The sequence below is a fragment of the Orbicella franksi genome, chromosome 10 (assembly GCF_964199315.1).
Source record: "Orbicella franksi chromosome 10, jaOrbFran1.1, whole genome shotgun sequence".
NCBI lineage: Eukaryota > Metazoa > Cnidaria > Anthozoa > Scleractinia > Merulinidae > Orbicella > Orbicella franksi.
In genome coordinates this window covers 28,321,232-28,347,659 of record NC_138154.1, presented here as the reverse complement: position 1 = coordinate 28,347,659, position 26,428 = coordinate 28,321,232, and the positions used below count along the sequence as shown (strand labels likewise).

The 26,428-nt window shown below is 38.3% G+C and overlaps 3 protein-coding genes across 3 annotated transcripts in view; 2 read left to right on the top strand and 1 right to left on the bottom strand.

The window, feature by feature from the left end:
* Positions 1–4,318: 4,318 nt before the first annotated feature.
* On the top strand, positions 4,319–14,112 carry LOC145500314 (uncharacterized). The gene is made up of 6 exons (XM_081479806.1): positions 4,319–5,492; positions 5,888–5,982; positions 7,240–7,396; positions 9,920–9,989; positions 11,131–11,610; positions 12,398–14,112. Exons 1-6 carry the CDS (start codon positions 4,752–4,754, stop codon positions 12,490–12,492), a joined length of 1,638 nt encoding a protein of 545 aa, XP_081335932.1. The 5' UTR covers positions 4,319–4,751; the 3' UTR covers positions 12,493–14,112.
* A 733-nt stretch (positions 14,113–14,845) lies between these two features.
* Positions 14,846–21,634, top strand: LOC145499693 (radial spoke head 14 homolog). The gene is made up of 10 exons (XM_081479217.1): positions 14,846–15,035; positions 15,746–15,851; positions 17,318–17,404; positions 18,234–18,295; positions 18,440–18,589; positions 19,422–19,570; positions 20,194–20,310; positions 20,620–20,731; positions 21,302–21,364; positions 21,540–21,634. Exons 1-10 carry the CDS (start codon positions 14,943–14,945, stop codon positions 21,624–21,626), a joined length of 1,026 nt encoding a protein of 341 aa, XP_081335343.1. The 5' UTR covers positions 14,846–14,942; the 3' UTR covers positions 21,627–21,634.
* A 1,015-nt stretch (positions 21,635–22,649) lies between these two features.
* The window catches only part of LOC145499694 (sodium channel modifier 1-like), a 6,326-nt gene continuing 2,547 nt past the window's right edge, over positions 22,650–26,428 (bottom strand). The window contains exons 1-4 of the mRNA XM_081479219.1: positions 25,693–26,428; positions 24,931–25,001; positions 23,820–23,908; positions 22,650–23,225 (exon numbers count right to left, since the gene is read on the bottom strand). The exon at positions 25,693–26,428 is cut by the window's right edge and continues 2,547 nt beyond it. Coding sequence (XP_081335345.1) covers positions 22,657–23,225; positions 23,820–23,908; positions 24,931–25,001; positions 25,693–25,743 — 780 coding nt within the window. The 5' untranslated portion in view covers positions 25,744–26,428 and the 3' untranslated portion in view covers positions 22,650–22,656. The remainder of the gene's footprint in view (positions 23,226–23,819; positions 23,909–24,930; positions 25,002–25,692) is intronic.

Here is a 26,428-nt window from a genome sequence, read left to right as displayed (position 1 = left end):
TAGACCTTGTGTTTCCGAGGCTTTCTGTAACTTCAGAGACATGACTTGAACCTACAGGGAGAGCACTGCATTCGACTTGTTCAACACATCCAAATCCCTGTCCAGTTTTTGATAAAGGGACGAAATGACATTTTTGCAGTTTCGTTTATCGCATCCAGTTTTCCACGAATCTCGTCTTAGGATAAGATTCTTTTCTCCAAGGCTTGTAGTGTTTTCGTCAACTCAGTTAGCGCGATCTTCGTTTCCTGGGCCGTGGACACGGCAATCTCTCCATTGATGAAGACTTTTCTATTCGCAGTTGTCTTGTTCACTCCATAGGAGAAAACGTGAGGTACAGCCACAGAAATTAGGGACGGATAAAAGCACAGGGATTTCGCAGAAGACATGTTATTGAGAAGTCTATTATTAAGACTGAAATCCTCGGTTACTACTGAATAATAAAAATTTTTAGTCATTGCAAATAAACTAACAAGTATTTTTTTCTCGACCGCGATCACACAACCCAAGGGTTTGTTTGATTATCGTGACACAGAAAAATGAAATGAAATTTTAGGGAATATCGGTGACAACTATTTTAAAACTGGAACTTATCAATCTGTGTTAACTGACTTGCTTCGTGAAAAGTTGTTCGATATACCAAACGCACACTTTTAACGGCTAGACGTTTGTCGACGAATTTCCTTCAAGCTCCGTGACGCAAATTACGGCCATAGGTTGTTTACTGGGGGGAGAAGGAGGGGGGAGGGGAGGGAGAGTTTTACAAGGGTAAAGTCAATTACAAGAATAAAGCTAATTGTTGAGCTGGAACGTGGTCGCAGTGATGAAAGTCGAGCTTTGGGGGCATTAATTTCCAAACTTGTCAAATATCTCTTGTGCCTATCGTTCAGTTTTGGGGCAGTTCGGCATTTACTGCTTTCCCCAATGTCGAAAGTTATCCTCCACCCTGCCATTATGCAGAGTTTCGCGACAAATATATTTGTGTTGGTTCTGCTATTTTGACATTTTAATTTAACTTAGCCTTTTGCTTCAATAGTAGTTAGACACAAAGGAGAGGCGTTGGTACCGGGTCAAAACCGTTGAACACCAAACAGTCAAAACTGTTTGGTGCACGTCTACTAAATTTTAACACTAAATTCTAATTTTAAAACAACATCAAATCTTCAACTAAATTTCCTATTTCCATAACTTTTACTAATCCTTTGAGAAAAACTATTGTATTCCCAAATATACCCAAAAATCACCAAAAGATTTACAAAACAGCCCAAAACGTAGATATGTGGGATGAGCAGAGAGATTTTTCACTGCTTGAAACGTGAACGAGATATTTGGGTTAAAACCATAATACGCAGCCAAAATACGGCCATCATGTTAAGCCTTAAGAAAAAGATTTTAAGGTAATTGAAGCTGTAGCTACTGACAAGCTAAAATTTCTAAAACCTCCAAACCTAACAAACGCAATGTCGTTGGCATAGGTATAAAATATGGCTTTCCTTGTAATTTATGGGCTGTGTAAGGTTCGCATGGTATTGTGGTAAAATGTACAGCCGCCATCATTTTTTCCATGGAGGATTGATTTAGATTCATTCCAGTCCCCAGAGGCCACGATCCTCCACGGTCAGCACTAAGGAAATATTTCTGGTAACCGTTCTTTTCTCTTAGGGTCAGACGAGTGTTTATTCGTGAACACGAACGCATATAAGGGCGGTACGGACGAAAAGGGTTGGGGCGCCGCACCCATGTCTCGTCCCAGTCCCTTATAGTTTGAAATGTCCCGCCTCATAATTCCCACTTCATTTCGAGGGGAAAACCACAGGCGGCCCAAGCTCACAATGCGAGGAGTTTTTTTTTTTTTTTAATCTTTATGCGAACGTTCAGCGCGCGAAACGTGACACAGTTACCGCCGACATCTACTATTACATAACGACCGAGTTTGGTTACGCGAAACGTGACCTTCGCCTTGCAGTATGTGGTGGTGTTGTGTTACAACGGTTTGAATTTATAAAGGTTTGTATGGGGAAAAACGGTAATCGACATTATAGCTGAAATTTCGGTATTTTTGCAATAAAAATGACTCACCTCAATGCCTTGTTGTCTTTTCTATTGTCATCTCGCTTCTCAGCTCGATCCGAAGCTATTTAAGCAAGTTGTCGCTTTTTGGTTTTCCTCTACTAAGAAAAAGTAAAGGCTACACACTCGATTCTGGACTGACCCCCGCAAGAAGCGAAAAAAAAAAACACTGAAATCCCGCCAGCCAAATTGACCCTGACCAGGGAAAGAGAGCGCACAGTTCTCGACAAGCCAGGTACTCTGCTCCACGGTCCTCTGGGAAGATTTTTGTCCAGGCCGCCGACGGAGCATTGTTGTGACAAGCCAATCAAAGCAACGACTAGACGTGTTTACAAATTTTGAAAAAAGTGCTTCGTTCGCACCGGCAATCTCAATCTAATCGTTGGATTGTCCGTGAAAGATTTAACTAGCTTTGCTTTGAAGGATGTCTTCGAATTTTCAATGGAAAACGTGGTAAGTAATATTTGCTGTGTAAATTTTTAAATCGCATTTTGTAATTCGCGTACAAGGCGTTTCAAAGTACCTGGCTTGTCGAGAACTGTGCGCTCCCTTCCCCTGGTCAGGGTCAATTTGTTAGCCCGGCATTCCGCTCGGGTTTCGAATGTGTCCACAAATGGTGCCGGCAGCATGATCATTGATTCCGGATGGTCAGCTTTCTTCGATTCAGAGCTTTGTATCGTGCGCTATGGAGATGAATTTGGCTTGGAATTTAACTGCAAGGGAGCGCTTAAACCTGTACTATGATTCTGCGGAGGAATTGGGGCGGCTGGCGGGATTTCAGTGTTTTTTTTTTCGCTTCTTGCGGGGGTCAGTCCAGAATCGAGTGTGTAGCCTTTACTCTTTCTTAGTAGAGGAAAACCAAAAAGCGACAACTTGCTTAAATAGCTTCGGATCGAGCTGAGAAGCGAGATGACAATAGAAAAGACAACAAGGCATTGAGGTGAGTCATTTTTATTGCAAAAATACCGAAATTTCAGCTATAATGTCGATTACCGTTTTTCCCCATACAAACCTTTATAAATTCAAACCGTTGTAACACAACACCACCACATACTGCAAGGCGAAGGTCACGTTTCGCGTAACCAAACTCGGTCGTTATGTAATAGTAGATGTCGGCGGTAACCGTGTCACGTTTCGCGCGCTGAACGTTCGCATAAAGATTAAAAAAAAAAAACTCCTCGCATTGTGAGCTTGGGCCGCCTGTGGGAAAACAGACTGTCAGTCTACACCAAGAATTCCAATGAGGGTCAATGAGCGGATTTCCTGGCGTGAAAAAGATCCGTCAATTTCGATTTCGATCGGAGAATATTGAAAAAGTAAAATTGCAGTTTTCGCAGGCTTATGTAGACATGCTTGTTTAAACCTAACCATGATAAGTTCTCGAGTACCTTAACAATGTTGCTATAAGATTATAACAAAGGTTTGCTCGACTTACCTTCTGCCTGAGTAAAGTGGAGTGAATTAATTTCGACTGTCAACTTTTCCACACCTTTGTTACGAATCAATTAGTGTCACACTGTTTAGAACCCATTTTGCAAAGATGTTTACAATAAAACTGTCAGTAATGTCTTTTGCAAAAGTTCACCATGTCTTTCATTCAAATGCCCGTGCAAATTGTCTACCTTTGTCCCTAGTGATCGATATGTGTAACATCTCAAGTTTACATGATTAGTTTTATACACGAACTCATGTCATGTACTTAAGTTGATTATCTTTCACTGAATATTTTGGAAAATTGTTATTTTTGCACGTGTCAAAATAAGAGATAAAATTTTAAACTTGAACTGTCCACAATTGTAACATTTTATTTGCTGTTGTTTTGGTCCCTTTTCATTGATTATACTACAGCTCAGAGTTTCTAGAAAATATTTAAACCAGCATTCTCATTTTTTGAGCTGAATTTTACAATTTCAAATTTTTCTCACTAACCTCATAATTGTTAGACTTTTTGAATTTGGTATCTTGTTATATATGCATTCAGTTTTGCAAACAACTATTTTTAGGCATGAAATTAATGAAAGAAAGAACTCCATTTGATATGTGTTGCAAACCTTCAGGGCATGACGCTAGATCAGTCATGCTCTGATAAAAAGACTTTTTCAAATGCATCAGTTCAGCAATTTGTTTCTTTACAGTTCGAAAACTTGATAATGAACCATGACACTGACAAAGTTATTTTCGTAATAGTGGCTACAGTCGTCATAACTGAAGAAGAAAAGAAATGACTTTTATAGTGTGTTATGACTGTTTCTAAGTCCTTAAAAAGATTATTCGTCTACCACCTGAATAATAATTTGTTGCGATCTGTGGGTAGTGCGTCACGAAATGTATAGAAATGTAAAATAGGAAAATCTTGCGGTGTCCGGCACCGACCGCTAACAATTCATGGCAGTGGCAGCAAAATAATTGCATGCACGCACGATTTGTCTTTGATGGGCTCATTTCAAACTCACGCTAAACCAGTATCACCTACCGTGTCAGCTTTTTTTCATTTCCATTTTTGCTGGTTATTAATTATTCACGAAATTACGAAAAGGCAAATTAGCGAACAAAAATTACTTTCAAGGCACTCCCAGAGACTCTGTGAGCTGGAATGAGTAAGGCAAGGAATTTTATCTAAAAAGCGTCAAATTTTCTGAGAGCAAAACCTTACGTGCAGAAAAAGACGGAGGCACCCACCAAAAATGATCGTGTTGGAAAGGTTGTTTATTTTGTCTTTTCACTTCTTCCTTGTCGCTTCTGGGGACAACAATACTACAAGCTTTTATCAAGGGATAAATACCACCGTTTTATCCAGCACCATTAATGTATCCCCTATTACTTCAATTCAAGTGCAGTACGACGCTGGTTCAGCAAGCACTGTACAGCCGCCGGCATCAGGTTTGCTAAGCGCGGATGACTCCATCGTTACTCGTGGACCAAAGGACAAGTTAGATTATTCTTCTGTTTTACCCATTTTCACTAATATATCTCCTACATCTTCTACTGAAGTGCAGAACAACGCTAGTTCATCAACTACTGGACCACCGACGGCAAAAGGATTGTCAAACGTGGATGGCTCCATCGTTAAGTTAGATTATTCTTCCTATGAAGAAAATTCTGCCTTCTTCTCGAAGAATTTAGCCCAACGATTAAGGGCATGGAATAATACTTTGGAAAATGCTTCTAAACAATGCATCAAAGAGCTCATCAAGCGAAATGTCACTGTGGAAAGCGTAGAAATCAAATTTCCGGTCTTCCAGACTAAAGACATTGATCTAGAGGCTGAATTTTTAACTCTTGAAACAGTCCATCCTGTGCTTGTGAGAGAAAAGAGCGGCCATGACCTCGTGAACGTTGCTTATTTGTCTATTCTTGAGTTGTGGCCTCTGTTGGTCTTGTGTTTCACTTGTGCTGCGCTTTCAGGAATGATCTTGTGGTTCTTAGTAAGTAGAAATCAGACAATTATGCAAAAGAAAAATGAGAAACGAATTATAAAACTGAGTATAGATGCAGCCGTATTTTAATTTATTTGTCAAGTTTTCTGATCTTAACGAATGCACAGTACACCTGCACGTTATGCCGTTATGTTGTTCTTTGATGCTGGGCGCAACAAAGAGCGAGAGCAAAAGTAACTTGAGTGCCATTTTAGACCAAACAGTAGATTACGGAGCAAACGCGATGAATTATTAACCGGTTATGTGATATTATACAGCAAGACTTAGTCCGTGAAGTTGAAATAATAATTTGCATCACAAAATGACATTGTAAAATGATATCTGCTAAAAAAAATTGCGTGACTTTGTAGAATACTAATAACTTTATGTTTGATTTTCTTTAGGACCACCGTTCAAATTCAGAGCAGTTTCCAAGACGTTTTTGGAGAGGCATTTTTGACGGCATGTGGTGGGCAATCGTTACTATGACAACAGTAGGGTAAGCCCTCTTTCATTACCAACTGAACCCAGTCTCTCGCAAGCGTACTTTCTGAGGCGGTCTGGATGGGTTGCTGTGATGTTAGACTCCATGTTAGTTATCAGTTCAATTCTTAGCGATTTCTCATCTATCAGGAAAAGATATCACAAATACATTACGGTAACAGGTTTCTCTGTGTCCAAAAAAAAAAAAATGTTCAAATGTTGTAGTTTATATTGGTCAATGCGCTGAGCTACACCTAGCTAGTTCATAGGCATGCCATTTTAACTGAAAGAAACAAATTATCTACTAAATGTATTATAGGTTTAAAAATTCCAGCTGGCGGGAAGCAGACTAGTTGACTGTTTACAAGTATGACCGAGGAGTTGAACTAGGGTCTACCGAGAAACAACTCCAGCTTAGCGGTCAGAGCGGGAATCGGACCCACGACCTCCGGAATTCAAGTCTAGCGCCTAGCTAACCACTCGGCCAGGCTGCATTATTAAGACGTTTCACATGTCAAGATTTTGCGTTCCTCCTTATTCTCAACGAGGAATATCAATCACTCTTACTGCTCTGTTCTTTTATCTTGTTCCTATTGACATAAAAAAAATGTTCCCTGTATCATCCATTCGCCTTTATTCACAAAAAGCCAATATGAACATCAATACTTCCATGCAAAGAAAAATAAGTGAAGCAGGAATGCAATACCAAATACTCAAGACTAAAAAAGGAAATGTAACTGATTCAGTCAGGAATGAGACGTTGATAGCTAGTAATATCAGTTAAGTTTAATACTGTGGTGAAAATTACTGCGCGGCTTTGAAAAACGCTGAGACGACATTTCTTAATAGACATCGTTGTCTTGCAGTAGTTCTTTAATAAAGTTTTGTTAATGGTTAGTTTGTCCTTTTCTTCCTTAGCAGCAGTGCGGAGACATAAACATTTCACAATATAACAAACATTTTGCAAACTGCCTTGAGTGATCCTGAATAGGACGTTCCTAATCAGTGCAGATCCCGTTCCATTTCTTAATTAGTAGCAGGAACACAGCACCTCTTATGTTTTGCCAATTGCATGCACCTAGCTGCGTAAACCACATATGTATAGAAAATATTTCTTGCGGGACACAGCGGATAGTCCAGAGTGGGCAAGATAGCGCCATCTTGCCCACTCGGAGAGCTCGGCCAATTACAGCGTAGGATTTGGTTCATCTTGCCCGCTAAAGGAGCCAGCCATATAATAAGTTAAGGTATGTATGTATGTTTTTCTGCGCAGGTATGGTGACAAGGCTCCAAAATCTTTGTTTGCTCGTCTGTTTGCCACATTGTGGATGATCACTGGAATTATTCTGCTGTCCATGTTCACAGCTCAAGTGTCCTCTCGTCTAACTGCTCAGGAACTCAAGAGTGACGACCATTTGTTTGGTAAAACGGTAACTGGATTATTTTTCTTGGTACTCTCAGCAAACCGGCGTCCTTCTTCTCGCGCTTTGATTGGTTAGATTGAATTGCTTTTAAGTTTCCCGCGCAAGTGACACCCAATCAGAGCACTACACGGGTGTCTGTAGAACATCAACATCAATAATGAGTTTTTCAGGCCCAATTTCAGATCTATTCTCTCAGCGGGAAAGAGAGGCATTCGAGACAGTCATAAATTTTGATGAATTTTGAAAATGTTCTCAAGATAAAACACATTCAAACGTTCACATGATGTCAGTCCAGGCTGAAGTTGAAAAAGGAACTGTTTAATTTGTAACAAGAGAAAATTATATGTCTTTTCTCAGATTACATCAATCAGAAAATAGGACCTCAATGTACCGAATACAAATTCCTTCTCTTGGTTTCTGAGATAGAATTCGCTCCCTTTTTTTGCCTTTTTTACCGCAAAAACGGGGTCTGATGTTTGATAAAGCGCGTTGCAATGACAAAAAGAAGTTAACAGACACTTTTGACTCACCGGACCAAAGGGTCAAAAACACGCGACGAATATTTACATCAAGGAAAAATTTAGAGGGCGAATGGCGTCTCATATAATACAGGAAAGACTTCCTCGATTTCAGAGGACGCGTTTTGAACTTTATAATTAAAAGGTTGGGTCTAAAAGGAAATTGAATTATTCCAAATTAACATTATAATAAACTCAAAGGAAAGGTTTTACCTCTTATTAAAAATTAACTTCTTCCAAGGTATAAACACTGAATTCTACACTCGCTCTGATTAGCTACAAAGCCATATCCAAGGAAACCAAAGGTATATATTATATATACTCCGGTAAGTTAAGGAGAACAGGTCAGAAATACGTATAGAAAACACTTTACTTGTGGCTGTATGGATCGATAAAATTCAAAAAATGAAAACTATATTCCAGCGACGAAAGAACGGGATGTTTTTTAGCTAATTCAGAGTGACATTACGTTGGCGCCTTTTTAAATTAAATGTCTGTATTAGCCTCTTGTATTCTTTGATTAGAGCGAGACTCTAGACTCCAACACTGCCAGTTGCAATTAGCATAAATGATTTATATTTGACTTGGGTCAGTTAACTTACAACTAATTAAAAGCTACTCGTAAACCAGTCTTGAAACCGGTGTTGAAACGGCTTTGTACGTGTTGAAATTTTTCTGTGTCGGAATCATTGCAGATATTTATTACACCATTTTCTGTGTGCCTAAAAGATCAAGCATTGTTTTTGTCAACTTTAATTCATGATTTTTCGTGTTAACCCAGTAAAACCAAACCAAGCTTTATTGTGTAAAGTATACCTGATCGTAATGTATAAAACCTTTTTCAGAACCTTGCGTGAGCAGTTGTACACAAGAGTGTTTTACTCGAAGTACTTTTTAACACAATAAAGATTTTTGACAAACACCTTTCCTAACTGACGATGCCACGTCTCAATGTTACATACTTGCACTGTTTTTGAGTTTGACCTGCATTCCTCAAAGACTGAGAAGCTTAGTCTGTCCATCTTCTTACACTGAACCTAACTAAACATGTCGTACTTATTTCTGGCAGAACTAATCTTTATCGTTTACTTATGATATGATTATTCTCGCTTTTTGCGGGTGCTTTCGCGATTCCAGGAATAAAAATGGATGTCTAGGCCATTAAATTAATTGATTTCGCTTAAAATGGTCATTCGGTTCTATATACGCCAATGAGTAAAAGTATCATTCAACTGAATGAGCTTTCAACTGAGAAGGATCACTAAAGAAAAACAAACAACACTCGAGACATACAGCGTACACCTTATAACGAACAGCACTTAGTTCAAGGTGTTTTCTGAATGCTCGTTAACGCTGTGTAATGGCGATAGATGGAATTCTCTACCAGTATTAATATCTAGTTTAACAAGCCTCTCCAGGTTTACGAAAAAATTGATCCTATTTTTAATTAACAAATGGTAAATTGGTAACTTCTGAGGTGGCCTCCGTTGTAAGCCTAGTGGTTTCTTTTGGAGGTCTCCCCGCCGCTTTTTCAGTATTGTCACTATTGTTTGTTGTTATTTACGTGGCAAATAAATGATGACAATGATGATGATATGCAGTGTAAGGGGCAGTCGTGACTTAACCCGTAACCGGAACAGGGTGCATCCCTTTGGAATGACCAGGATCAGTGATCCAAGACCACTCGGATGATGGTGCATTAAAAAAACCGATGAAACATTTCTCAGAATGGTTTTACAGTTCTAAGAAATAAAAAAGGCAGTAAGAAATAACAAAAAGTACGAAGTTATACTAAAAAACGAATTTATCTTAAAGGCCGTCAACACAATTCAATTCCACAAAAATTGGCCTATTTTTTTTTTTTTGTAAAAAACACGCCTCCTTGATCGCTAGAAGAAGATGTGACACACCTCGTGACAACGTCGTGAATGTCATTGCAAATACCATGACTTTTTTCAAATATTATGGTGCAAATTTTTGTTATTATATATATTGAATCTCTTTTATTTAGATTGGAGTCCCACCTGGCCTCTATGACTCTGATTATGTTGATTACGAGATGACGTCTGCTATCATCGAAGGTATTGCTGATTCGTTGCTTACTAACTCTCTTGTTATGACTCACGTAATACTAACCTTACCGCACGACCGATCTCTGCTGCTAGCTCACTTCCTTCAAGAAAAAATCGGCAAAGAGCTAGCGATTGTACACGTTACATAGAAGAAAAAAATCAATATAAATATTCTGCCCTTGTGTTGACGGCACCAGTTTTCGCGCCGAGCAGGTGTAAACGAAAAGAGCACCTGTTTCCTGACTCTCATAGTTCATTATGCGAACACACAATATCAAATCTTTTAGCTGGTAGTTTTCGCCTGGGATATTTGTGACGATTCAGTTATCTTATGGAGTACATAGTGACCTAAGATTAAAATCAACGGCTGTACAGTAGACACCGCGACTACAAAGGCCGATTTACACCCATTTTGCGAACGAAATTTGAAAGGAAAAAAAAGTTTTAAGTGCGCGAATTGGAATGTTGGCGCGAGTTAAAAAAAATTCAGTTCCACGCGACTATTTTTCAAAATTGTACCAGTTCTTTCCATCGCGGTACCAATAAAGCACAGAACACGGTACGGTGGCAAATCTGTCAATATTTGGCTACAAAGCCCAGTAGATTATCGCCGCGGTAAAGTGGAGATCGCGGATTCAAAGGAACCCTTGTCCATATCTGTTTAGTATAAATCCACCAGCGTTCTATCACGAATGCCTTTCTACGCTACTCACTATCTTTTCTGCGATAGATAATGAGTGGAGTAGCAGTGTGCGCTTGTTAAAGTGCCACTAACCCCAAAACGTTTTATTCCTTTATAAAATCTACTAATGAATGACGGCCGCTTCTTTGCGTTTTCGAGGTGTCTGTGAAGAGGATTTAGATTAAGTTTTGAACGACTAGTAGATTTATACTCGATTTCTATGCGTGACAGTCGACTTGGGCTGCGCCCTCGTCAACTATCACGCGATAGAAATCTCGAGCTCATAATCTAATTGCCTAATGCATTCCTCGGACTTAATTTAACAGATAAAAAAAGATAACCTTTATTTAACCTCTATTTTAGAAGAGGCTTAAGCCTAGCCCTAGCATGTACTGTTAATGATCCGTTTGATATTGTTGAATTAACTCTCCGATATGAAGCCACTAACGAAATCTGTCTTAATTGTAGAAATTACCGAACCAATAGAATCTGTGTCGGTTTTGACTGCCAAAGGACTGGATTCCATGGTGGCGTTCCACTGCAATGACAAAGAAGCTAGCAATGATTCCTGGGAAGTGATCCAATTCTTGCCGCTATGCAAGATCGGTGTTTCTCTATTCGTTGATAACGAGTGTATTGAAATTGAAACTAAGCAGCAGAAGTTCTTCAACTGCATGACAGCAAAGATAGCATGCGAAACCCGGAAGAACAGAACGGGGGTGCTAGGAAAACAAAACAACAAAGTGAAAGAATCAAAATCGTGCCAGAAACTTTTGAAACAACTCGAGGGCCTTAAGTTTGAGTTCAAATGGGTTTACTTCAAAAACCTGCCGCAGTACCTGATCCCCTTTGGTGCAGTTCTAGGAACCATCTTACTCGCTTTCATTGCTGGGACAGTGTGGGATTGCTGCTCCAAAGATAAAGAGGGTAAACGCTACACGAAAAAAGGTACAGTTCATGGGGTACTTGTTTCAGTGAACTAGAAAAATGAAAAAATAAATAAGATTTTCCCTCGGCAGTGTTTATAGCACAAATGCCAGTTGGGCCGAGCAAACAACTGAAACAAATAGCTCAAATTGAACATAACATTGTTAAGAATCCCAACTGGCCGGATGGAAACCAGTTGGCTATTTACAAGTGTTGCCGAGGATTTGAACTCGAGGCTACCGTGAGACAAATCCAGTTATAGCTGGACTCGAACCCTGACCGCTGGATTGCGAGGCCGACTCGCAGACCACTCGGCCACGCTGCCTCCTAGAATTTGTTTTAACTGGTATTCACCCAAAGCAAACTAATGTATGTTTGAAAGGTCTTTAGTCAAGTATGTTTTCAACGCAAGGCAGTGACTTTTTAAATAGTAGGTCTATTGATTAATCTGAAACGCGTTACAGTGAGACCTTACAAATGGAACTATGTTTCAATCTTGGACAAAACGCGAGCTTCTAACACGTTTCAGACTAATTTCCCCCGAAATATCATTCTTTTTCTCTTCATATCAATTATAGTTTGAAATTGGTTTACCTTAATCGGCTGAAAGCAAAAGACAAAACAGGAAGCCAAGTAAACGAACGAGAAAATAAACAAACAATAAATAAATAAAAACAACCAACAAAACGTGTTTGTCCAAGTTCATGGTAAAAGAATTTTTTAAACCGCTTAAACTAGAACAGGGCTACTGATAATCCAACTGCAAAAGATAACTTATTTACACCTATTTCTTCACTTTTTTTAAAAGGTTTGGAAGAAGGCTTAATGGCTCAAACAAGTTTTGTGCTTAAAGATTCTACTCAAGAAGAAAGCGAATCCATTGCGGTTGCAGGCAAGAACTAGACCGAAGACAACATGCCTTGTTATGCTGCGTAAAAATGAGACTTCTGTCTCTATTCTCCTCGATTCAGACCCTGGATTTCCTGTGGTGCAGTGGTTGTTACCTTTACCTCAGTGAAACGTAGAAAACCGAATTTATAGTCTTCGCTGCTTATATCACATCGCTGTTATAACTTGTTTTCCGTCAGACTGTCGGCTATTTCAGTCATGAAACAGATCTGCTGTGATCTTACGTATATAACATGTGGCTGATCACTCTAGGTTAGAATATTTTTTGCTGTATTACTAATTTCAATCAGGAACTTTGTGGCGCAATTTTTGTCGCGCCCATAAGCTTGATTGTCAGTCGCCGTTCAGGAAAGGAGCGCACGTCCTCCCTTTGAAGTTCTTCCCGGGAGGACGCGCGGGGATTGTACCAATCGGACCAAAAACAGCCTGTGTGAACGGACTTTGAGGGGGCAATCTTAACAAATAGAGTTGAATTCCAGAGGTCCGTGGTTCACACAGCAAATTCTGCTTGCAGCTTGCCAAATTCAACTCCTTGTGTACGATGATGTAAATAGCTGAATAGCTATAAACCAAAAGAATTCACGATGAAATCCTGCCTCACGCTAGGCCGTGAGTATTAAAGTTAACTGATCATTTACTATTGGCTATTGCGTAACTATTTGTCATAAAAGGGGTCTAGGTCGACTTTATCTCCCTTATTTGGATTCCTTAAAAGTCGCCTCATTTTATAATATGGTTCCCGTCATTGTAGTCGCGTATAAGAAATTTTAAATTTTACCGGAAAATGGGTCCACGACAAATGCAGCTGGAAAAAAGCCATCAGTTACATAGTCTGGTACCCGGGCTTTCCTTTCCTGTGCATGCCCAATACCTTATAGCTTGTATACTGTAAATATTTCAGAAATTTTGCTAGTGGATTCCAATAGACCCTGCTCATAAATGGCTGCCAATTAAAAATTATTTTGTAAGTGTTAAAATTAGCCCAACTAACCTCGTTTTTGAGTTGATAATTCAAAAGAATTTTTACACTCAAACGAGGTTAGTTGGCCATTGGCTCATTTAAATGCTTACAAAAGAAATTTAAATTAGCAGCCATCTATGAATAGGTTCTATTGCTTGTCCTAACGTAAAATGGCCTTTAAAAGGTGTAAATTAGTTTGCTATGTTGAGCGAATAAATTTAAATATTATAATAGAAGTACATGTAGATGGTTTTGTAGGAATGTATTACATTTTTTGGTTAGGGACATTTTACCGTAACTGTAACGGTGTAATGCAACTGTTATGCCATACTTCAGTAGGAAATAAAATAAAAATCCCGGCCATTTGCTATAATCAAATTTGTATATGTGTGGATACTTCGGTCTTTATTGTCTTGTGAAGTGAAGTGAAGACACGTTCTATTACACAAGCTCGACATCTTGTTATGAAGTGTTTGCTCATCACATCATGTGAAAAAAAGCACAGTGTTTAACAGGTCCCATTTATATCCCCTACCCAGGGGCAACTTAATCGATCGTTAGCCTTTTTATGAGAAAAAAAAGTTGTCCCTCTTCGCTGAGTCACCCTGTGATTATTAATCATCCTTGTCAGATATTCAAATGCACAGTTATACCTTTTTTTAAATTTGTTTTTCGGTCATTCGATCACTTTAAACTTTGCTGAGTCAACTTTCACTCATTAAGTATAGTTTTTTGCTTTAAAACTTAAAATCTCTTGTATGTGAACGGGTCTTGTCCCCGGAGGGGGGGGCGGGTACTCCCTTATATCGAGCTTTATAGGTATGTCGGGCCCCAAAGTTTAGGATTTTTCAGCCGCTTTGGTCATAAATAGGGCATCGATTTTGGCCATTTTAGTCTTAAATAGGGTATGGTTTTAGCACTCTAGTCTTGCATTGGGTATGTTTCTTAGGAAAAGCTACTTTTTCATCGTTATTAATAAGACCGTCAACAAAAGCCCCTTATAACCTACGTTTAGGACAACTGTGCCAGCCGTGCGCAACGGTCATAAATAGAGTATCGAATTTTTGGCCAGCTCATAAATAGGGTAGCAAAATTCGCAGATTTTGGTCGTAAATAGGGTAAGGGTTTGGGGAAGTGGGCCGCACACCTCCACCCAACAATTCTCAGAGTACTCCCCAGGGGTCTTGTTTCACTTGACTGCGCTAAAACTTTTCTTGAGAGTGCCCTTATCCATCAAGGCGTCGAAAACTTATTATTGAAGTTTTCGTTGCAATTTGTGGCTATTTCCACCGTTTTTGGCTTTCTTTGCCACCTCCTCTAGAAGGTGGTCTGACTGGGATTTCCTCGCCAGTGCGAACTGGGGAGATCATTTTAGGACTGCGAAGGACTGGGACTACGATGGTCACGTAGCAACAAGGGACCGCCATTTTTTGTTTTGGAACAAATCCTCCACAGAAGTTCTCTGAGAGTTCTCTGCGACAAAATGGCTCACACTGTTATATCCATGAAGTTACCTCCAAACATAGATCCAACAAAATCACGAATTGCCTATGGAGATCGTGCACTGCCTAAACTAGTGAGTATTGACTATTTTGGAATGAGCTTGACTGTAGATTTCGTTCGTTCAGACATAGGTTCAGATGTGATAGAAATTGCTGTCTTAGATGTCTGCAAGTGTTGAGCTCAGCTAGATATGATCAGTTATCTTAGCCGAATTATTTTACTCCTGAAAGTTTAAATGAAACCAATTGAGTTTTTTCAAAGTTGTTTGTTTGTAATATGTTTGTAAAATGAGTACCACGTTTGTGTTTATCTGTTGAGGACTGTCAGATGGCACAGCTCCTAATTGCTTCATCAAAACTTTTCATTAGGATAGCTCCCTTTTTGAAGTTGCTTAAGAGTCTTTAAACTTCTCGCTATATTTAATGATTAGCGCTTAAATGGCCCAAGTACAAATGCACATGTAAGCTTATTATTGTTGTATACAGAGATATAACTGTACTTGACAGTAGAATCATGGCATATATGATCAGATGAAGATTGTGCAGGGAGTCAGATACTGCAGATTGCAAAGGTTTTGCAGAGTTCCAAAGCTTGAACCATGCAGTAAATTGAACTCAGTGAATAAAACATTGCACATTCATGCACATAGTGACCACACCAGCCATTGGGGCTGTATTCTAATGTATAGAGCCAGTAATGGGCCGTAAATGCTGGTCATGACAAATTTACTAATATTTAATGTCTTTCTGAAAGATAGCATACATTTTTGCTTGATCCACACAGAACCGTGAATTAAACAGTCCAGACCTTTTAACACGCCAAAGAGCGCTGATGTCACTTTGTGATGTGATGCACAATCCTGAACACATATCTGAAGGACTCAGAGTTGGTAAGTTAATGTATGGTGTGTAGAAAAAGGTACATCCATTCATGTTCAATTGTTGGCAGTCCAGTTGTTGTTGCGAACATCCTCAATTACTGTGAATGACTATTCATAGTCCTCAGAAGCTAACCTTACCGAGTGTTTGGTATGCATGTACTGAAATGTTGATTGCTAAAACATGTAAACTGGAACACCCAAAATCTGATTACATGTAGGTTAGGATTAGAGAAATGGTTATTACTTTTAAACGTGTACTTACTAGTCAAGTGACGCTTTTGAGTGGTTTACCATGGAATATCCCACAAGTCACTGGTATGTTCTTGGTATACACATGAGCCATAAGCCCGGTTCATACGGCGCATTTCTGCTGTGTGGAATTCAATTCAACGAATTAAATTCGACAGAAATTCGACGTCTGAATCAGCTGCCGCATTTCTGCTGCATGTTCGACTGGTCTTGTCGCATTATCCGACAGAAATGCGACACCGATTCAGACTTTGAATTTCTGCTGTGTTGAATCTAATGCATACATTATGTTAATGTATTGAGCATGCGTAAATGTTTTCCTGCTAAAGAAAAAGAAGAAACTTGGCCATTATCAACCCAATGCAACCTGAAAATATTGCAACACATACTGCTCCATTGTCAGCCTTCTTCTTGTTCCATTGGCGGTCAATTTTTCGCAAAATTAAAGTCCTTCATCGCTCAGTATTTTTGTCTGCCATATTGAATACCCTATGTTTAAAACATTTTCCGCTGGCTGACATACCCGACAGTACAAATTCTGAATTTGATGCGACACAAGTGCAACGTATGAATCGACGGTTGCGTTTCTGTCGCACTTAATTGAATTGAATTTGACATGGTAGAAATGCGATGTGTGAACTGTGCCTTAACGCGAGTGTGTATACCAAGGAAATATGAGTGACAAGTGGAATATTCCCTGGTATACCACGAGAGAGTGTTGCATAACTATTTTACACAATGTCATAGAAAATATAGTGGTCAACACAATCATTGCGACATTGCACCGAGCATGATGGGAAGGTTGGATGTAAAACAGGCAAATAAACAACTGCTTTCCTGTATTCTGATGGGCTGTATTTTCTTTGGCATGGTTAAAGTTGGTTATAACAGGTTAACTTTTCTTAAGGGTGCTCTGGGGATTGTATTATGTTCCAGCATTGCCAGTTTCGGTATTATAGCCATATGTGAAGTGATTGATTTAAAAGGCACTTTAACTTCATGAAATGGTTAATCATTGTTATTAATAATTATTATAGGTGTGTTACTACAATAATTACTTTCAGTTCATGCATATAAACACTTTGCTACATGAAGGTGCCATTTGCAAGTGTTTGAATCACATGCAGCTCTAGACTAAGAAAGCCATTTTCCTCAGTTACATGTACTCCACAGAGTGAGCCATGTCCTACCAAAAACCAATGGCTTGTGAATTTTTTTGTTTCCAGGGATTGGTGCAAGTTTAAAGTCTCTGCTAAAAGACCCTGATGCTACTGTGAGACACAAGGCCACCGAAGTGCTTGGTATAGTTGCAGGTATTGTATTCAAGTTTCAGATTTACCAGTCTAGAAAAAACGTACAAATTTGTACATGAAAGCACAAGTTTGTCATAATTTGTATATGTTGCAGTTAAAAATGTTCAGTAGGTAATTTTTTTTTAACTAGGTAAATTTATTATTTAACTAGGTATTTTTTTTTTTAACCAGGTAATTTTTCTCTTGCTCTGTTTCAGTCAACTAACTAAAAAGGGTTTTAATTTATGGGGTGTGGTTAAAAATAGGGGCCTGGTATTTTTAGGGGGCTCTAAAAAGAAAAGAAAAATAAAAAAAGGAGGAGAAAAATCTCATTTCCTACTCTTCTCTTCATCTCTCCCTGCTCCCACCTACTTCTTCTTCTCTTTCACTATCTCCCTATTCTACGCCTACCTCTTCTTATTTTCCTATCTAATTATTAATTTCAAAGGAAGAAGGAAATTACAAGTACCTACCGTGTGTTGAACCCAAGACCTTCAGATTACATGTCCATCTCGATCTCCACTAGACTACACAGCTCAAGTTGAAAAAATTTCTTTTTTTTCTCCTAATTATTGCCTTTTTTGGGTCCCAGACTCACCTCGGTCCAAATATCCAGGTAAAAAAATTTGTTTTAAAATTACCTAGTTAAAAAAATATTACCTAGGTAAAAATCAAATTTACCTGAAGAAAAAAATTACCTACAACATATATTTAGAGTAGCAACATTAAATTGTATAATCCAGTTTTGCTGATGGAGAAACTCAAAAAGGGAAAAGATTGGAAATAAATATATATGTAGCATCATTTGTTTTGACAGTTATTAATTTTTTAACACCAATCACATCTGCAGGCCATGCAGTTGGACGAGATGCATTTGTTGATCACAAAATGATTGTACCATTATCAGAACTGGTAAGGACAATATTTACAGCATGTGCGTATTATGTATGACCAAATAATTTTGCGTGTGTTGTTTACCTGATGTCTACCGATTGTGTGTTAAGGATGATATCAAAGAAGCAGTGACTATAAAGGAATTTTAACTTTCGCCCTCAGTTTGTTGACAACGTTTATCAAGCGAGAAGGAATGCCCACCGAGCAATAGAAATGTGTGTACACATGAGTCCAGGCACTGAAGGAGTCGTTGATGCTAAACTTGTTCCTGTATTGGTTGGAAAACTTCTTAAAGAAGAAGATGAAATCAAGGTTTGTACATGTGTCTGTGCATGACCACATGTAGTACACTGCCAGTTACACAGAAGTAGGTGGCTTAGGAATCTGTCTTGCATTGAAGTAGTAAATTTGAACAGTGCTGTTGAAGCCAATGAAATTTAAACTACCGGTAAGTTGGCATCAATCACTAATTTTGTCTGTTCCAGTGGTTAACAATCACACTGCTCAAACAATGAGATCACCAACTCAGATTTTTTTTATATTGTGCTGTGTGTGGTTGAAAATTCTCATGTGGCTCTGCTTGAAGTCATAATTTTGCACTAGAATATGCTTAATTAAGGTGGTTCAAAACAGTAATATTTCCGTGAGATGCCTGGGTTCTAGTGTACACTTCAGCGCAAGGCATCATGTGATCAACCGAGGGGTCGGGAGATAGCACGCAAGATTTAAAGTTTACAAAAATCAAAACAAACATGGTGGCACAAGGCCTACTTCTTAAATCTTTGTATCCGCCAAGTTTAGTAAACTGTGTGCGTTATTGCAGTCAAGTTTGTTGCTATGCAACAGGACAGTTCAACCTCGATTTATAACTTAAATATGATGAAAGGTATGGTGGAGAGTTACCTTAAAAAAAATAGCACAGCCATTCAGAACAGTACATTTCCAAGCCTGAAAAATCGCACCTAGTTCTACAAGTCTAAAAAAAAAAAGAAAACTGTTTTGAGCCACCTTAATACGGTATGTCAAATAAACTCTCTGAGACATTTGTAGATTAATAATTTTAGTAAAATTTCCTAAACAATTTACACTGTAAGTCCTAAACAAGTGTGTTTTAACGATGGCACTGTCTTGCTTTACATCCTAGGAACTCATCTTAGACACCCTTCATTACTGTATGACGATAGAAACCCAGTCAGCATTAGAAAGTGGAGCTATGGAAAGCTTCACGAAATTACTTGTACACAAAACAGCAACCATCAGAGGAAAAGCTGCAAGGGATGTCATGGATTTGAGGTAAATGGTTATAGTAAGTTAGTGAGCAGTGTTTGAACAACAAAAGGAGTGTACAGTGTAAATTCAGGCTTTTCCATTACATGTACTGTACATGCATGATGTGCTAAATGCTCTTGTTTGTTAATTTTTATAACTAATTTGCTTATTAGCAGCAAATGTAAATTTTAGCCTGCTTGCAGTCCTTTCTCTTAGCATCAGACACAAGTTTATTCCTGTGAATACAAACGCATTAAGTGTGAAATGGACTTGCAGGCCTCACCCTTGTCTGGTTCCAATCTCTTCTTGTCGTAATCAAAACTCTCACCCTGTCACTTTTCTTCATTTGTGAAAGAAATTAAAACAGATTGGAAGCAGTCCACTTTTAACTTGAAATTGAATCAATTTTAACAGAGATTGAAAAAGTATGTCTTTGAGTATTTTATAGAAAATTAGGCATATAAATTAAGTTAAATTATTAATGTATAAAATATAGTTTAGCATTTGAAGCAGTCTTACATGCTGCCATTCTCCAGGCCGCAACAATCATTTATTACCAAGGTGAAGGCTTCATGAACATAAAATAAACTCCAGGACACCCCCTGACAGAAACATGTCTAGTTACAGTTTTACATTTTTTTTTGTAGTTTTCCATTGGATGGTAAGGATAAAGCAGTTGATGTAGGCGCAATTCCTGAACTGGTTTCCCTTCTTGCTGATGATAATACTGATGTCAGGGCACAGGCTGCGGGAGCCATTATGACGTATGTTTTAATTCTGACTTATCTTGTCTTAAACAATTAGAGGAAGTTTAATTAATAAATTATGATATTTCTGCAGGTTTGTGAACAAATTATCAGTAAATAAATGTACAATTTGATGATTGGACTACCAGGTATGGGTACCTTATCACTTTAACTAAGGAGAAACAATTATGTTATTTATTACTGCAGCATTTTTTATGGCTTAATGGCTTGCTTATTATATCAGAGTGAGGAAATAGCCAAAACTTGTTAAGTTTGTATCCAATGTGTACATTGAAGAAAGACATATTTTTGCATTGTCTTTCCTAGGATCACAATAACAACTAAAGGGAAGAATTCTGCAATTGAGGCAAATGCAATTCCAAACCTTGTGAAGTTGCTGGATGATCCAGAGAGTGAAGTTAGATTAAACGCACTAAAAGTAAGTTATCATCCAACTTCATTCAGTTGTCTACAAATAACAGACAATAGCTGTCAATACTTAGATATTTTGTTCCGTGGTAAACTTATCAATGTTTAGTTTCCATGGTAACCATGAAGGGAACCAAACTTCTCAATGTTTGTTTTTGGAGGTCTAAAATCAATTGGATATTAAAAATGAAATCTCAGCAACCTCTTATAAATCAGTTTTTGCAGTCACCTTATCAGGGATGTTACTTTCCATGAAGGTACATGCTAATGTCCAAATATAATACTTGTACCTCTTCTCAATGCATAAGAATGACCAGCCAGCTACATTTTGTTCCAGTGACAGAAATTACTCCTGAAGGTGCTCAAAATTCAAGCCAACATCTACATGTATGGGAAATAATTGAGACAGACTGAGAGATTCTGTGTGCACATGGCAAACTCCTTAATAATCTGGGGGAGTTGTTAGGTGCATCAGAAGCAGTTTTAACATTTAGCTTTATTTTCAGTTGGTAAGTAACAATCAAGTTTGATTCTGTGCAGCATTTTTCACTCATGCTTGCCGGTACTTTTAATTGTTTAGGCAATTACAACGCTTGCAGAAGCGCCATTAGGCAGAACAACGTTACTAGCTTCAGTAAATGAGGTATGTATAATTTCTGCATTCTTCATTGTATAACTTCCTGTAGTCTACATGTAGCTACTTTTAAACCTGCAACCTCTGTAAAAGGCCATATAACATCAATGCTTGCAAATGTGGGAGACAAGTTTACTGAACATGTGCACCATTTTGAATAATTCCCTGTCGTCTTCTGCCGCAGGTGTCAAAACTTATCCGTGATCATGACAGCCCAGCTGTGAGGAAGGCTGCACAGATTGCTGTTCAAGTTATTACTTGGAAACCATGATCAAAATCTGAATAAAAGAAAAACTGTATATTATATAATAATGATAACCTCTACAGTTTTAAAATCTTATTTACCTGTAAATTAAGGTACTTGTCACTTATCTGGTAAATGCAGATGCAAGACCTCCTGCCAAGAGGTGTATGAATTAGGTGTATCACAATACATACATGTACAGAATCAAGTTTATTAGAAGCACTTGAGATTTTACATAACAGAGCTTTACTTCTGTACCACATTCATAGTACATTTATCAGTTGTTAAGTAAGGTTCACATAAATTATCAAGGGTACAACACTCTTCTTTGAAATTCAATGAACCCGTTAAATGGAGTTTACAGTGAACATGTATATGTGATATTTTAAGTGTAACCTATACTAAACAACTCATTCATAAGAATTCCGTTTTCATGGTTCCTCTAGGAATACATCTGACTGTGTATTTGTACATCTAATGCTTGATACAGATCTGTAAGTAACAACTTACATTGTTACTACTCAAAATAAAAGACTGAAATAAAATCAAGATTCATTTTTTACTGACAGTTGCTTCATTTGACCTTGTCAAAATCAGTTAAATGGTTAATGTTAAAATTTAGATGCCTTTTCTGTAGATTCCATTGTCAATTTTGTAAGGCATAGCCAATATCCTTGTGACACCAACTGTTACAGTCCAGTGCAGGACTATTACATCTCTGAAGAGCAACATACATGCACTTGTCACATGGTAGAGAGGGCTATCTTCAAGTTTTGATTCACCTGTAGCCTTGATCTTCACACCCTCAACAAACTTGTTACTTTATGGGTGAATTGTATCAAGGGTCCATCAAGCATACACAGTGTAACAGGTCTTATGGGTTACCACCCTTTATAACAGCCCTGGCAGAGAGGTCAGACAGGGAGATAATTTCTGCCTTCCACCTTGCTCTAATCTCTTGCAGTTGTCTTCTTACTGTTAGAAGATAATTATATTTGATGACCTTATAGTTCACAGTAATTACTCTTGGTCAATGCACAATGTTGTTCATCTCAGCTTATGGTGGTGGAGGTGGTTCATCTTCATCGGAATCAAACTCGGCATCCTCGTCCTTATGCCACTTTCCATCCAAATCCATGATCCATCCAGCTTGTCGCAGGCGAGAAAAATGCTCTCTCCTAGCCTGTTCACTAGGACTTAACTCTGCCTTTTTCTGACTACTTAAACTAGATTTTGCACTTGAAGATTTCACAGGTTGATCATTCTTCAGAGGCTTTGTGAGGAGTTGAGTCTCAGCTGTTGGTGTGCCCCTCTCTGAACGTGATGAGGTTTTCTTTGATTCTGTTCTTTCTAAGCTAGTTGTTGTGGTATCCTTTATATTTAGGTCAACAGGTTTCCTAGACTGAAAGAAAGGCACATTGTTTGGTTTTCTTTCTTCCTCTGGATCCTGTTTAAAAATCAACTCTGTTGAGCCTTGAAGGACAAGCTCTTTTTTTTGTGTGATCTTCAGTAGTGGTGCTGCTTCTTCACTGGGATCAGCTGTAAGGGTCTCCATGTACTTCATGTGTTCTCTTTTTTGCCGCAATTCAGCATCTTCCCTTAACTTCTCTAGTCTCACCTTGGCATCTGGTAGTTTAAGATAGAAGCAAGTATTGCTAATTTTTATTTTTGTATCATGACTGTACATAGGCTTAGTCTCCAGCTGTGTGTGTTCCGGTGTGCATGCAATACACCCATGGCTGGAGACTGAGCCTACACTACACCATGTAAATGCTTTTAATACAAAGGTTGGTTGACGTACATGACTTGCATCTAATGTGCATGAAGGTTTTTTTTAAAAATCTGGATCAATAACAATACCCTATGAAGAGGCTCCCTAGTTGGGCACAGGGTAAAAATGAGATTAGAAAGCCACACAAGCCAAGATCTTTTTCCAGACTTCAATCTTGACATGTTGCTCTATCTAATTTCTTCACACTATGCCCCTTATCTTAGGGAGCCAGTTCCTGGGCTAAGCAATAATGACAACCTAAATCAGCTCAAATATGTGACTAGCAAACAGTTCTGTGGGTTACAACAAAGTCAAAATTAATGTCAGCTCAAGATATTGGCAGATTAGAAGGCCTTATGTGTCCAATGGCACGATGAGGACTGATAATGATGAAGATATTGGCAAATCATAGTCACCCCTCCACCAACTTTGAATTTTTATCAACTTACTTGATAAGTGTTTCTTTCCTTGTCGGTGAATACTTAATACTGCCACAGTGTCAAAAACAGGACAATGTTTACATACAAGACAGGCAAACCTATAGTGAGTAAAAGAAAGGCCACTTAGTCATAAAGGAACACTGTAGGGATAAATTATTATTATTATTATTGGAGGTCAAATGGCTGAATACTGTAAGGTGCTGAAATCAGGAGGTCCCTGATTCAACATATCTTCCATCTTGAAACAATCTGGACTAGTTTAGTGCATTTGTACAGTAGTGTATCTAAGTCAACTGGCTAGTCCCCCTCCACCATTCTATCAATTTGCAACACTAACATAAATTTGTTTTTTAACAGTGCCTACAATAAATATTAACACAATGGTATTAAATCAAGGCTCCCTAAACATTGTTTATTTACTTTGTTTAGTATGTACAGTCGCAATGGTTGGTACATGTAACTGCTGCATTGGATTTGCATAGAAAGGTCTGGCTTCAAATCAATCCCGTGCAGTTACACTGTGCCACTGACAAACAGCTCAGTTTCTGATATTTCTTCCAAGTCTGTACATGTACACTTTCAAACTCATCAAAAATTCACCTTGAGTTTACACAAAGGCAATCGTAACCAAAGCAGAATCTGGATACCAGCATAGATTTACATCATATTTTAATTTCTCCATTTTCTCCTTAGTTTTAGTTCAAGTTAAGAAGATATGTTAAATTGCTCAGTAGTGTTTTATTGCTCTCTAAATACCTTAAGTTTTATCAAAAATACTCCAATGCATATTGTATTTTCAGTACTCTCCTCTCCGTGTTTGGAAATGTCTCAGTCTTTTGAATTTGGAATAATTAGTACATTCCATTATTTCTTTCTGTAAGAAATCTGTATTAAAGATGATTTCCAGTCCATACTGCACACTCTCAAGAGTTTGTTTAGGTTTTTTATTTTGTAAAAATCAAGCAGCTGGAAAAGGAATTTGAAAGGCTTCAAAAATAAGGTATGTGGTTTGTAATGAATAACATCGATTCACATTCCATCGAGTGAGACTTTTAAACATTAAGGTGCTGAGACTGTGCAGTACTGACTGGAAATCATCTTTAATTAACTGAATCTCTACCTTCCATTCTTCAAAAGTGTGGCTTCATCTTCAGGAATATCTTCTAACAAAAGCTCAGTTACTCTCTGTTTCTATAAAGAAGCATGCACTAAATTAAAAGAAAAAAATATACATGTACACTCACTACATGTACATATACACTGTACATGTGGTGAGGCTGGCTGTGGAGGAATAAATCTTATCTCTTGGCAAAAGTTGAATCACTTTTGCTACTTGACAGTAACGCTTAAAAGTTCAGCCTTTTAACCAGTTTTGGCAGTTGAAAGACTTCACGTCATCATGATCAAATTCAAACAACGAGGTTAATAGTTTAAGCTGATTAGCATGAGTGAGCAAACAGGCCAGAAAAATTACAATTACGAGCTTGGTTATTCTCTAAACTGTACTATACAACAAATGGTACAATTAGTTAATCGCATCAATAACAAATTTCGAGGTTAAGGAGTCTTCCAGAGCCTCTTAATAAGTTTCACGAACAGCAAAACCAGATACACGAGGGGCAGCTTAGAATGCAGAATTTTTAGGTAAGCTTATAAAATTATATCGTATTACCATTCCCATTAATCAAACCGTTGCCACTAACCAACTAAACAGGTCTGTTAACTCCGCTTAGCCTCAACAATGCTCCAGTTACTATGAATATCACTCAAGTAACGATCATTTTGGCCTGTTTACGGTTACCTCTCGATAATTTTTATGTCCAATTCCATCCCCACCCTTAGCAAAACCTCTCAGTACAATAGGATATAAGAGTGAACAAACCTTCTGCACTCTTAGAGCTGTAGGATCATCGCCAATTCTTTTGAAAGACATCTTTGTTGGAAAAACTCATCCACTTGGTCCACCATATTGTTTTCTGTGAATATTTCAGCCAGCGGCTGCTTTGTTATAGCGGTAAATACGTCATGCTATAGTGTAGCGAACATAAGTATGGACTCCTTGGTTTATGAACAGCCTCAGGTAAATCACTGTAAATGATAATCAAATGAATGCGCGCGCTCTAGCAATAGCAAACAATAGACCACAAGTTTCTATGGTTTGGAGGCATGATAAACCACTTGGGATGTTGGAAGAACACTCGAAGAATTCGTAAATCACGAGCCGCAGGCGAGTGATTTACGAATTCTTCGAGTGTTCTTCCAACATCCCGCGTGGTTTATCAGTCTATTAACCATAACAACTTGTTGTAACAAAAAAAAAAAAAAAAAAAAAAACTTCATTTCACGTCTACCTATTCCGCGAGCAGAGCCTTCTTTGATCTTCCTCTACACACTAGATGAAAGGTACCATTGATGCCAGCAATTCTCAAAACAGGTCAAAGCAGACCATTTGGTCTCGTAAAAACACGCCCGAAGAAAAATTGAAGCAGGAAGATCGAAGGAGACTCTGCTGGCAGGGTACGTCTGTCTGGTGTACAGCACAAGTCATATCCATTGTCATGCTACTTGTTCATTCACTAGCTTCAATCATTGTTTTCTTTTTACTTTTATCGCGCTGT

Bases quoted from the DNA above. Each gene is read 5' to 3' on its own strand.
- LOC145500314 (XM_081479806.1), top strand. From the start codon at position 4,752: ATGATCGTGTTGGAAAGGTTGTTTATTTTGTCTTTTCACTTCTTCCTT. The intron at 9,990-11,130 runs GTATTGCTGATT...TCTTAATTGTAG, and splicing joins GACGTCTGCTATCATCGAAG to AAATTACCGAACCAATAGAA. The intron at 11,611-12,397 runs GTACAGTTCATG...TTTTTTTAAAAG, and splicing joins TAAACGCTACACGAAAAAAG to GTTTGGAAGAAGGCTTAATG.
- LOC145499693 (XM_081479217.1), top strand. From the start codon at position 14,943: ATGGCTCACACTGTTATATCCATGAAGTTACCTCCAAACATAGATCCA. The intron at 17,405-18,233 runs GTATTGTATTCA...TCACATCTGCAG, and splicing joins AGTGCTTGGTATAGTTGCAG to GCCATGCAGTTGGACGAGAT. The intron at 21,365-21,539 runs GTATGTATAATT...CTTCTGCCGCAG, and splicing joins TACTAGCTTCAGTAAATGAG to GTGTCAAAACTTATCCGTGA.